A 12,716-nucleotide genomic window follows, 5' to 3' on the forward strand; every position below is an offset into this window, starting at 1 on the left:
TGCTGCTCCCCTCCCACCCTTGGCAGCAAATGGCTGCAGATAGCATTTCCAGTTGGAGCCTTCTCAGGCACAGCAGTCAGTTGGCACGTTCACCAGGTGCAAAGTGTTTGATATGATGCCCGTGGCAGCCAGACGTGTGAGTCCGATTAATTCATCTTGACCAAGGGTTTGCTGCTGTGCCTGTGTAGGTGGTGCACACAGAACATCATTAAAATCTAATCACGCTCAGGCAAAAATCAATAGTAGAAACTACTGAGATTTCAGTAATGGAAATGAGGCCTGAGATTCTCGTTTTGGCTCTGGAGACTTCATAATTTGATCCTCTCGTTCTGGTGCAGGCAGTTTGTGTAGATGAGTTGAAATCATTTTTTAAACTGCTTTCTTTAGATTCATACTCCTTGCCAAGTAGAGAAACACATTTTTAAAAGTGCATCGTTGACAGGTCTTGGCCACATCCTTTCTGCTTTCCTATATACCTGTAAACAAGCAAGGGCCTTGATAACATTGTTGCTCTACAAACTAAATGGAGAAGCTTGTTACCCAAATTGAAAAGTACACATGATGCAGATGTCACAGGGAAAATCTGGTGCCCTCAAGGTTTGTAATGGGCAGGCTTTTCTCAGTGCCAGGAGATGTTTGGCATAGAAATAGCAGGGAATCAGATCTGGATCTCTGACTGTCAAGCTGTCCTCCCCCTCATCTAAGTCAGCCTGATGTACGAGTTGCTTCTGGGTAACTCTGCTATGGTTGGCTGCCTAGATTTTGTTTGTTGCAGATTTTCCCCTCCTGCAGCCTGTGGCATCCTGCTTGAATACATACCAGTCCTAAAAATCACATCTGTCTTTTTCCAGGAGAGCAATTTGGTTTATTCACTGCCCAGCCCCTGATTTGTGCAGCCCTTCAAACACTCCAGGATGTTTTGCTTGTAGGCTGTGCTGTGCAGAGAGGACAGGGCTCCTTCTGAGGGGTAACCCTCCCCTACCTCCTGGAGGCCTCCAGGACAGAGAGTTTGCTGCCTGGTCCCTCAGGGAGGGAGCAGGAGGGAGGTACTTGAGGTAGCAATGGAGTGCAACAGAAAAAAGGCAAGCAGCAGGCAGGTTTAATCTCTGTTTGATGATTTTTAAGTACTGTACTAGAAGGAAGATCCTGTAGAAGACACCATGTACTGCACCGATTTATTTAGATATAAACATCTGAAAGCTTTACTTAGAGTGCTTGTAACTGGCTGCTTATCAGTAGCTTTAATATTGTAATATGCCTTTAACCCTCTTACAGGGGAAGAAGACAAGATGTAGCTGCCACAGTACAGCTGTGTGTCATTACCCTCTCTCAGGGTCTCCAGCAGAGTGATAAGATCCCATAAAAAGCTTTGGAGTACCACTGGCAAACAAATCTCTTCCAGGAATTGTGTCAGTGCATGACTCTTAAATACCTGTTGTGGCTATGAAATTGCTTAGCTGAAGGTCTTTTGTACCAGAAAATTCTCCATGCTGGAGAAAATTGCTGGGGGAGTTAAGATACCATCCCACGTGTGTCATTTTTCCTAAGTTGTCTTGCTGCCCTGCTCATTATTTAGCATGCAGTTTGAATGCCCCTTCTCATCTCCCCATCCCAGCCTCTTCTTCACCCTGCAATGAGTATTTAATACTGAAATTTTGACGTGACATCCATTTCCATACTGGTACACAGAAATGGCCCAAACATACAATTACATCTTCAGCTGAGGCTGGAGCACAAGCAGCTGTTTTAATAAGGGTTCTTTTCTCTCCTCCCACAGCTCTGAAATAAGAGCAAAGGGAATACAGAAAATGACTGCCCAAGGAAATTGGTTTTTTATAAATGTTCTCTTCTCTCAAGTTTATTCCAAGGCAACAGCCCTGCTACAGGGTAGGAAAACATGCTGGCGTTAACAGGTGATTATTCCAGAGGCTTGGGTTCACCCAGCATTCCAGGAGCTGGAGGTGATGCATAGGTGGGCTGGAGCTGCAGCATTCATTCTGCTCAGCACTATTTTTCTTCTGCTTTGTCATATGTGTCCTCATTACAGCTTCCAGATGAGGACTGGTAATGGGATGAGTTACCTGGGACTGGAGCTGGTACAATAGTCAGCTAATCGGCAGTGGCCAGGCAGAGACATTTCTCATGGCAGTGAATTTCTCAGGCAGCTCCTGTGAATCATGTGAGATGAGTGCTGCTGGAGGAGCAGCCTTGCAGTCACTGACAGTCTCTGCCCTGGTGTCCCCCTCTCCCAGGGAGGGAGCAGTGAGGTCAAGGGGGGGGGGCTGCATGCCCCAAACTTGTTGGGAGAGGTGGCTTGAGTGGTAGTAGTGAGCAGCTCCTGGTGCTGCAGCAGGCTGCAGAGCACTGGCTGGCAACAAACCATTAACCTGCACTCAGGCACTGATTGAACGTGTGTTTTCTTATTTCAGGGTGTAGAAAAGGAGGGAGGGTACAAGAGCTCTGTCAGCAAGGCACGGGATGAAATCTTGGGTTCATTCACATCAAGACAATCTGCTCTTGCTTTAACTAAAATCTGGTTTCTTGGATCAGTAGCTGAAATCCTGCATTTCAACAACACTGACACCTCAAGGCACTTACCTCCCCTACTCATTCTGATTTTCCAGGTGCTGGCAGAATTGTGGAAAGGTGAAGGGAAGAGTCCTCTTGAAATTGTTAAAGAAAAGAAACTTGAACTGATGCAGGATCAAAAAGAGCTTGAACAGATCTGCCAGGAGGTGATTGATGGACAAGAAAATGAGGTGATTATGGTGGTGCTGGGAAGCTTGTGCACTGTGGAAGTCTGTGGCTCTAAAAAGGGAGATCAAATGGCCTTTTTCTTTTTTTTTCCCCTTTTTGATTGGCATTTGAGCTCTAGAGCCAGTATAGGTGTATTAAAGAGGCTGCTCAGTTATTATCAAGCTTTTCTTCTCCGTCTTTATTTTCCTAAGTGTTTTTTTTTTTAATTGAAGTATACACAAAATGATCAGCAGAAAAAATTACCAGTCTGGCTGCTGCATTAAGTCATTCTGAGAGACCATAAAAATTTAATGCAGGATAGCAAAAACTGTGGGGCTCTTTCCCTTTTCAGCTATACTGCCATTAACCTGACCTGGCCTCCCGGACACATAACTCTGATTTTTATTTCATCTGTTGGGATATTAGGGCAGCACTGTTAAACTGTTCTGAAGCTGGAGGTTGAAGTTGCCTCCAGCAAGGCACACATCAGTTATGGAATTAGAGGCTGGTGAGGCAAAAATGTTACTTGCAGCTGTCTCTCTTCACCGTGTCCCCATCTCCCTCCACTGCCAAAAAGACAGTCTAGCTGGATCTCCTGCCTGTCTGTGGGACAGGGAGGTGCCAGACCCCCTGTGGCAATGGCATCGGTGGCATCAGAGCTGCTGCTGGGCTGTGGCAGCAGCACAAAGGCTGCAGTAGGAAAGATGGGGTTTTGGCTTTTCCCCATCTCCTTGGAAGGACACGCAGCAGACCGTGTGGTTCATCAGTCTAATGAAGTCCGAGCCAGGAAGAAAGGGAAAAAAAAACCCTGTTGTTCATGAGGGGGAGGAGTAGGAAGGGATCTTGACAGTCTAAAATCTGCTATATAAAAAGCAAAATGAAAACAAGTCCTTTTATGTTCTCTGGAGCAAAAATGCAAAAGCCAAAGTGAATAGCTTACTTCTAATATAAACATTGTCTAGATACATTTGCCATTTGGAAAAAAACATTAACATCTTTTGAGAACAATACCACCCACCCAGATCTCATTGGGGGATGCTAACAGCTCTGCAAGAGCTTTTGATGAAGAAAATGAGCTTGCAGTAGGTCGGCGTGACCTCTATCAGACTGAGTCATTTGCAGAGCCTGATAAAAGCTCTGCTGTATTTTCAGACTGATACAGAAGCACAAGTGTGGATAGAAAGACCATTAGAACTGATTGGGAAGTGCAGAAGCTGGAGGTCCATAACTACACTGCCATTTCAATAATAATGTTTTGGCTGAGAATGTAATTCCTCTCTGTTTTCCACTGTTTTAGTCAAGCTCAGTACAGCAGAATGGCCTCACTTCCCTACTTTATCCAGGTGATCTTTCACCAAGGCAAAAGCTGCCTTAAAGACCTGTAATTAATTGCTTTACATTGCTGTGAGAGCTTACCTTAGAGGGGGGAAACATCTGCCTTGCTTTTTGGTAGTAACTTGCTTTAAAATTAACCAACTTACAAAAAGCTGCTGAAGCCAACACTGACCACATTATCAAAACGCAGTATCTGGATTGCTCTGTGTTCTCCTGCACCATGCAGGTAATTTTTAGCAGCTCAGAAGAAATGAGTCCTTTCCATATTGTGCCATTCAGGAGAAGGTTTTAGACTGCCAATAATTCGGATACTGTAATGAGCAGCAATATTTGCATTTGTGCTTCGTATTGGCACAGTGGGTGGTTCATATGTTTGCAATCCTTCCCTTAATATCTGAAAACATGGCATCCTGTTGAGTTGACACTATCATGTTTTGCCCAGTAGCTCTGAAAACTTAGAGAATGTCTTCCCTGCCACATGAAAGAAGAAAAAGTCAGTCTCATTTTTTTCTGGCTTTTCTCCAGGAAGCTGCTGTTCAAGTTGGAGACACTGTTGAAATCCAGGAGTGTTTTCTGACTTTTTCAATAACAGGAGAACTTCCTATTAGTTGTAAAGCCCTGCTGCTGCTGTAGGGACTTGCTGGTATCTCATGGGAGCAGAGCAGGAGCAGCTTATTGCAAAACTTTTTATAAATAACATTGTAGCTTAAAATACAGTATTCTACCACAATGATCCTAAGGACAAAAATATTCATACCTTGAATGTGAATGAGTGAAAACGTCCAGGTTTACTGTAACAGTGTTTTTTTTCTTTCTTTAAAATGTTTTTGTTTTTTTCTTTTCTTTAAAGGTTATGGCAATAAAAGCAGGAAATCTAAAAGTCCTAAATAAGTTAATTGGCCTGGTACAGAGAAAAACTCAAGGACGATCCAACCCTGTTGTGGTGAAGCAATTATTAGAGAAGAAGCTATCACTGTAGCCTCAAGAGAAAAGTGTCTTCAGAAAACACGTGCTTCATTCTGGCTGGATCATTTCAGATGAACTTTGGTGCTTCCTCCTGTACCATCGGGCTTGTTGGTTTTACTTCAAGCAGCATTACCTCCTGTGCCCCCCCCCCCGGGTGCATCAGCCAAAGGCAGATGAACAAAAGCCCAGGAGGAGGTGGTGCAGCCATTTGCGTCTCCCTCACTTCGATGTGGCATTCAGAAAGGTGGTTTCCATGCAGCCAGGGGAAACAAGTTTCCAGAGGTGTCTGTGAATATGCAGAGAGCTGAAAGCTGCACTGGTGAGTGTGGTAATAGAGCAAGGGTAAACTCAGCTTGGCTAGCATCCTGTCTGTGAGAAGGGAAATTCATACATCCTGAATGCAAAATCGGCTGGTGCACACTAATAACCTCACTAAAAATTAGTGTGAGCATATTAATAATAATGATTAAAATACCCTAGCAATAATTAAGATGACCACGTGTGTGTCCCTGCCAAGCAGAAGGGGAAAAAATGTCCACTGCTCTCATTCCTTCTGGTTCCTAAGGGACAGGGAAATGATGAGGTCGGTAGCTGCCTGAGTAAGTGCCTGAGGCTGGCTGACAGGTCTGAGTGCCTACAGGTAAGAATTGGTGTCAAATTGTTTGCTCACCTGCTCCTTCCTCTGTGCCCAAACATCTGCTGTGCCTGCTCACAGCTCAGTTCTGAAGAGTGCCCGTGGGGTGTGTGCTTGAGCCCTTCCAAGGGTTCACATCCCCAGCAGGCCTGGGAGCTTCAGCACAGCAGAGGAGCTTCTGCTGGCCCCACCACCTCCAGAGGGGGAGTCACGCCTTTCTCTCATGCAGAAGCTCACTGAAAGAACCATTTGTTCCAGTTTTTTTGTTTGTTTTTTTTTTCCCTCTGGCATGGGACTTTCTGCTGTCACCTGGAACTGCACCACTTTGTGGAAGGAATTGAGCATGCATTGGCTTACCAAAACTCAGCAGGATTCAGCTGGGTTCCAAGGTCTCCAGTACTTAATCCTAAGGAGTATTTTATGCTGCTCTTTTTATACCTTCCATTTTTCAGCTCCTAGTTTTAAATACCCACTGAAATCGAGGGTTCTAGAGGTAACTTCCCAGCCCCAACCCACTTGAGCTTATCAGACCATTAACAGGAAGCACAACTAGTCAGCCTATCAAAATTACAATTACTGGGGAAAGAAATCTCATTTAGTACCAGTAGTTTGAAGTTCTTAAATCCCTTCTAGAGGCTGCTAAGCCATACACTATAAAGATCACATTTACCTCAGAGATACTTCTTAGACACATTCTTCAGGATACACCTGCAGGGCAGAGGTTGGCAGAAGAGTGCAGCAGGTGTGGCCCTGGGATTTCAGTCACCCTTTGTAACACTACAAAGGTGCTTGCAACACTACTTTAAAGTAGGGTGCTGGCAGTTCATCCTCCTGAGTATGTCTGAGGAGGACATTTCTGTACAAACTGGCTCATCATTCAGGTGAGAACTCTTAATTAGAAAGAAGGGAGAAAAACTAAACAAAAAAACAAACACAGTTTTCAGATACATTTAATGAATAAAATGTATACCCATTATTCACATAAAAATAACTATACAATGCAAAGTTCAAAGAGATGAAAAAAAGTAGTAACGTGGTTGCAATCAAAAAATGTGACCTCCAGAAACTCCTCAAAAAATTCCATGACTTCCATGTAACCTGACAGTCAGACAAAGGATTTTATTGTCACTTTTCACATAATGAGTAGTACCATTTTTATATACAGTGGTGTGAGTTTTCAGATATGTAATTCAGCCAGTAAAGGTTTAGATCGTGCATTAAACTTTAAATTTTGGAAGTCTGTTCAACTCTTGCCATGGCAGCAAGAAATGGAAAGGCACAAGGTCTTCTGCATGAAATTTTTTATCTTAATTTAAAGGTACTCCCTCAGTTTAGAAAAAACTGATTGTTCCCAGAAGGTGGTCCTCCAAGGCTGATGCTTTTTGTTGCACAGCTTATGCTGCTGTGCCAAGCTTCCCCTCAGCTGTAGTGGGTGTCTCTTAAAAAAAGAGAAAGCAAACCAGTGATGTATTTGGAAGAGTATTAAGCTGTAGTTAAAAGAAAGAAGAATCTCCAGACTGTAGCATGGCTGCTGCTGGTAAATGTCTTTTTAATGGCTGCTTCTTCTTAGCCACTCTTTTCCTATGCAATTACACTTTGCTAATACAGTACAAAACCTGTTAAAAATAACAAGCCAAGTTCTACATGAGTACAGTCTTAAATCTTTAAATGGATTTACGGCAAATCTCAATCTATTTTCAGATCCACCTGCCAGATGCAATGGATAGCAAGAAAGATTAAAAAGGGCTAATTGTAATATTCTGTCCCTTCTAGGGAAGGGAAGGAGCAGCTATAGTCTATAAATTTTGTACTATATTATGAAACAGACACTTCAAAAATTTTTAAAGAAATCTTTTGCAGACGCACACAAAATGTAAATTTCTTTCTGATAGAAAGAAGTGGTTTGGGTCAAATGAGATCAAGATGATGAATCATTTTAACGTTTGTGGAGGTACCAGCTACCACCCTCAGAGCAGTGGTGGCTGGCAGTGCTAGGAATGAGCAATGAGAAAGCTCTGCAGGACCAGCTAACATTGCTCCCCCCATGGCAGCCTTTAACTCCTTGGTCACCTTACACCATTTTGATTGAACTGACACAACCAAAACACCAGATCCTTTCTTGCCTGCCTTGGGCCTGATACAGCAGCCTAAATACAACCCCCACCTCCCTCTGTGTCCAAAACAGAGCTAAAGGCAAATTATAAATACTCCACAAGTGACCTCTGTACTGCACAGAGCAGCTTTGGTTTATATTTGCATAGCAGCAGTCAGTGGAGCACACTGAAAGCAGCAGAAGCCTCAAGGAATTTAATACCTGCTATTGTAGAGACAAATTAAAAAACCCATAGGCCAGGTAGATCTGCAAGATAAAAGACAGAGCCTGACTACAAAGTGTTCAATGTCAGAACATTTTGCAGATCAAGGTGCTGTTTTAAATGGTGGTTGAGGTGAGGTGAGAAACTCAAGAATGAAGATTGAGGCTTTGACCCCAACTTGCAGCTCTTGCTTAGCTACAAGAGCGCTCCAGGGTCTGCTGATTGCAGATGCCATCTGTGCTACAGCATCAGGCAGGGTGAGCTAAGGACAGTTTCATGCAGGTTTTCAGCAGTAACTGGCCACGAACAGAGGGCCAAGGAATATGCTCACAAATTAAAAGCTGTCACCAGACACTGTCATGACAATCTCATCCACTTGTTGCTGGGAAGTCCTTTAGGAGGTCAGTCCTGAGGGCGGAGAGATGATACTCACTGTCTGTGTAACTGAAGTATCCCATAGCCCAGGCTGCAGAAGAGGAGAAGAAAGCTGTCTAAAAAGATGCTGGCAATGCTGAAGCAGCAAAGAAAGAATTTCTAGCACTCAGCCTTGGCTGCAGAGTTTAATTTTAACTGTGTTAAAAATAGAAGCATATGATAGGAACCTTAACTAAAAAATTTACAGCTAGAGTATTCGCACTGCAATTTTGCTGCAGCCCCTTCCCACTCTGCTTCTGCAGCCTGGTGTCAGTGCACTCTGATGTTCTCATTTCTGCTCTGAGCACCCCTCTACCTACACACTCTCACAACCACCGACCTCAGCACCACCTTCTCAGTGATTTATAGCCTTATGTGTATGTTCAACATGGAAAGTGTGTATTTTTTTCATGTAAAGAAAAACAAATTAGGTTTTTACTCACCACTCTCAAAACTGTGTGAGGGAGCAGATGGAATACCATGCTGCTGGTCTCTTTCTCCTTGTTGCCTGCATCTCCCTTGCAATGCTGTTTACAAATACTTCAAAGTTCATTGGATTCTGCTTCATAATGGCCACATAAAACCAAGCTCCAGCAGAGAAGGTCAACAGCCATTGCACTGGCTGTTGAGTGCAAGTCATCCCTGTCCCCTCAGAAGCTACAGACTTTCAGGTTTGAGTTGCCATGACCTGTAATTTGCTGAGCCTTTTCCTGCCCATTGTGATGGCAAATTTAAACTCCAGATCAAAAACTCCCTGCTCCAAGACAGATCAGTAATTGAAGATGACAACAGCAGGACACAAATCCACCAGGAATGCTTCTTGTCCTCTGGCTGTGCTCCAACACACACCCCACATCAGGACGTACAGCCTGAGTTTTGGCTGCAGTAAAGCAAAGGTACAGAAATGCTCAGGTGTTGCCATAGGGCAAGAAAGATGCAAAAGAAGGTGGAGTTCAGTGAGCAGCACAGCCGTGTGTGGTCCTAGTCAGTACTGACTGAGTCTTCCCCAGGACCACCCCAGTCCCAGACGCTTAAGGTCTCTCATACTGTGAGCAGACATTTCACTGCACCATTTGGTATGTACCACCCTGACCTTTGTTGTTCCTCCCCTTTACCTGTGTGTGAGGTCCAACTCAAGACCCTGCGAATGACTCCATCTCACCTGCTGGCTTCCCCCCCAAAAAAGACTGGTGACAGTCCCATCTTACCTCAGCACATACATAGACAGCAAATATTTCACTCCATGTCCACTTCCTTCTCACCCCACCCTTGGAGAAAGACCCAGAGCTGTGTTCAGGACTCAGAGCTGCAGAGGTTGTGCTAACATGCACCAATCCTGACAAGAACACAGAAGGCCTGTGGCTTCACTCCCTCCATGTGCAGGCATTTTGTATAAACATGGAGCAAAATTTCTCCTGATGTGGTTGCATCAGCCACAGCTTTAATTATCCCAAAGCATTTACACTCACTAAGCAGGCATAACCATCAGGAAGTTCTATTTTGACTTCTCATTTTTGAAGTTTGGGAGGCCACATTTCAGACTGGTCTTTGGGACTGTGAGGTTTATCACACTGAAGCTCAAAAACTGATGTTACAGCTCAAGCTTTACAGCAGATGCTGGTCAGAGTTGCCAAGACCAAGCTGCAGTTGGACACCAAGAGACACCTTGAGTAACATGAGCACTTGGCCCAAATTGCAGCAAGGGATACTGAGACCCATAGCTGCTCCCTCTGCTTTGAGGACGGGATGGGATTTCATCTGAGCTGTGGCCAAACTGACACAGCAGCACCGAGCTGGACACAGTTCACTTGTCTTGGATTTGACTCATCCACGTTATTTTTTGGTTTAAATCCAAGGTGGTTATTTTTGAAGCAGACTGCATTAAAATACAGCTGCTGTGGAACTGGCTTCATAAGAAATGTAAGTTTGCTGGTATTTAGTTCACAATACATAATTGTATGCAGTCTGCTGAAGCACCAAAGAAAGTTATTTGGTTGAGAAATGCAGCCTTTGCACAAAAGTTCCATTAGGGCTTTTAGCCCAGAGACTTCAGTCTTATTTTAATCCAGCTGCCACACAAGAACCATTATAATCAATGAAAAAAAAAAGATTTGCACAGTCAGCAACAACATGCCCACTAAGTACCTACACATTTGAGAATCCAAGTAATGTTCCCATTCATAAACAAGAGGCTTCCAGCTGAGGATATAATAAGAGAAGTACATTGATGCTGGGTCATCACTTAGAAAAGGTGAGAGCCCCTAAAAAACAAAGTACCTATAGTCAGGGCTGGGCTTTCACTTCCACCAAGTCACCGGAAGAGTGTTGCATTCTGTAGCTGGCTGTGGTCAGGCACCTGGCATCACCATCCAATCATCTGAATAACTATTTGTGCAAGCCTGACACCCCTTTAACAAGGAGCAAATTTTTTTACTCTGCACAGTTCTGGCCCAACACACGACACAACAGTGCTGTCCCCTTGGACAGTTACCGGAGGACACTGTCACATTCATTTTTCAAGTTTGCCAGGAGCTTTTTCTTTATGGTCCCTGGTAGATCAGAGCAACACAAATGTAAATTCTTACTGCACTTCACACAGAGGTAAGTGCCCCCTGCTAATCTGCGGTGCTTTACCTTTGGTTTGCTCATTAGCGTCAGCAGCCTGAGTGTCTCCTTCTCTCCCTTCCCGCTGGTAATGCTCAAAAGGTTCAAGGAAGAACATCCTGTAATTATCTAAATCGGATCTGGACACAGCAGCAGCATTGCTGTACAGAGCCCGAGCTATCTGAGTTCAAAGAAGAGAAAAGAGGAAAATCCCTGTATTCTACTTATAACCGCAGATGCAGTTTAAATGTTACAAATGTAACAGGAGCCATCACAAAAACTGCAGGCATGACATGGCAATTTCAGTAAATACAGCACACTAAATTGCTTATTAAATCAAGCTGCCCTCAAACAGGAGCTGCGGCTACAAATTCAAATGGCACAATGACAGAATTTAACAGTACCAAATCACACCGCACCTTTCCTTTTCTTCTGAACCCTGAGATTTTAGACCTTCTCACAAGAAGCTAAAAAAACCTTCCCGAAGCACAAAACCTACGAGACAAAAGCCGAGTGCACACAGGGGGAGCGAATGCGGCCGCACCGGGCTGGATATTACACTCCTCTTGGTAAACACAACTTAACCCCCCGAGCTTAAACTCTTGGGCTCTGCAGGATGCAGTAAGTTTGTTTGCAAATGTTTTGCTCCCAAGGAGCGAGCGGAACACTTGGGCACTGTGCCCGGGCCAAAGAGCAATTCGAACGGCGCTGGTAGCAGAAAAGCTCTTTGGGCTTGCTGCCTCTCCAGCCCTGTCCCCATTCCATAGCACAGCCCCTGCCCGGCGCCAACGCTGACCCCAGGCACCCCGCGTTTTCTCCCATTCTAGGAAATTCATCGACTTTACTGTAAAGATCAAATTGCATCTGAAAGGCAAATGCACTGAGAGGGCAGGGCAGCAGGGCACCACTGAATCCATCAGGCTTTTTACGAAGTGACAAGCCCCACTGAAAGAGGAAAAAAAGTAATTTAGGAAATAGATACCCTGAAGAATACATCTGGGTGTGCCGGTGGGAGGGAAGCCCATGCCTGCTACTGGGAATTTTCTCATCTCCGTGGAATACTGCTGAGAACAGAAGCTCTCATTTCTGTTCTTCCAAACCAAGGTCAAAAGTTACAAGGACAAAAAAAGGCAGTGATTTCACATCTGAACCTGCAACACCAACAGCTGGATCTCATTTGAAATCCTGTACTTTTCTTTAGGACGTGCATGGAAAAGATCAAATTTAAGAAAAATGCCAAAGGCAGTAAGTAGGGCAAACACAGCACCTGAATTGACTGACTGTACATGTCTGAAGATGATGGGCTTCAGGATGCAAAGGGTGATGCTGTTCTGAATGAGTCCTTGAGTGCATTAGCCCAGTTAACACAAACCACACGTGTGTGTGCACTGAGGCCAACCCATAGGGCATCCAAAAATGGTCAAAGGTAAAAAGAACAACTACAACAGTTATTATAAGACCAAGTGTTCACTTTCTACGTTACAAAAATAACAAAAAACAAAAAAAGCAGGTTGAAATTGCCAGAAAGTTTCTTTGCTACAGCAGAACAGCTTAAAAACACACTCAAAGACTGCTGCATTGGAAATGTTGGATTCACAGTTTGAAACATCCAGCAAGAGACTGGAAATTAACTTTGGTATCACTGAGCCACCACCTGCAGGTTTTGGAATAGATCTGCCAGCCCCAAGACACTTCTTTTGTGACTGGTGCTG

General features: G+C 44.2%; 1 protein-coding gene across 3 annotated transcripts in view; it reads left to right on the forward strand.

Annotated features, from left to right (window-relative positions):
* Window positions 1-12,716, forward strand: part of GATB (glutamyl-tRNA amidotransferase subunit B) — a 59,580-nt gene that overhangs the window by 35,139 nt on the left and 11,725 nt on the right. For 2 of the 3 annotated variants that reach the window (XR_003987510.1, XR_003987511.1), the window contains exons 12-13: window positions 2,625-2,759; window positions 4,922-5,356. Coding sequence is in view for 1 of the 3 variants with exons in the window: in XM_030449584.1 (XP_030305444.1) it covers window positions 2,625-2,759; window positions 4,922-5,050 (264 nt within the window). In the remaining 2 variants the exon portion in view is untranslated. Of the gene's footprint in view, window positions 1-2,624; window positions 2,760-4,921; window positions 5,524-12,716 lie in introns of those variants that run through there. The other variant, XM_030449584.1, reaches the window with a different exon arrangement.

This window comes from Calypte anna, chromosome 4A (assembly GCF_003957555.1).
Source record: "Calypte anna isolate BGI_N300 chromosome 4A, bCalAnn1_v1.p, whole genome shotgun sequence".
Classification (NCBI taxonomy): Eukaryota; Metazoa; Chordata; class Aves; order Apodiformes; family Trochilidae; genus Calypte; species Calypte anna.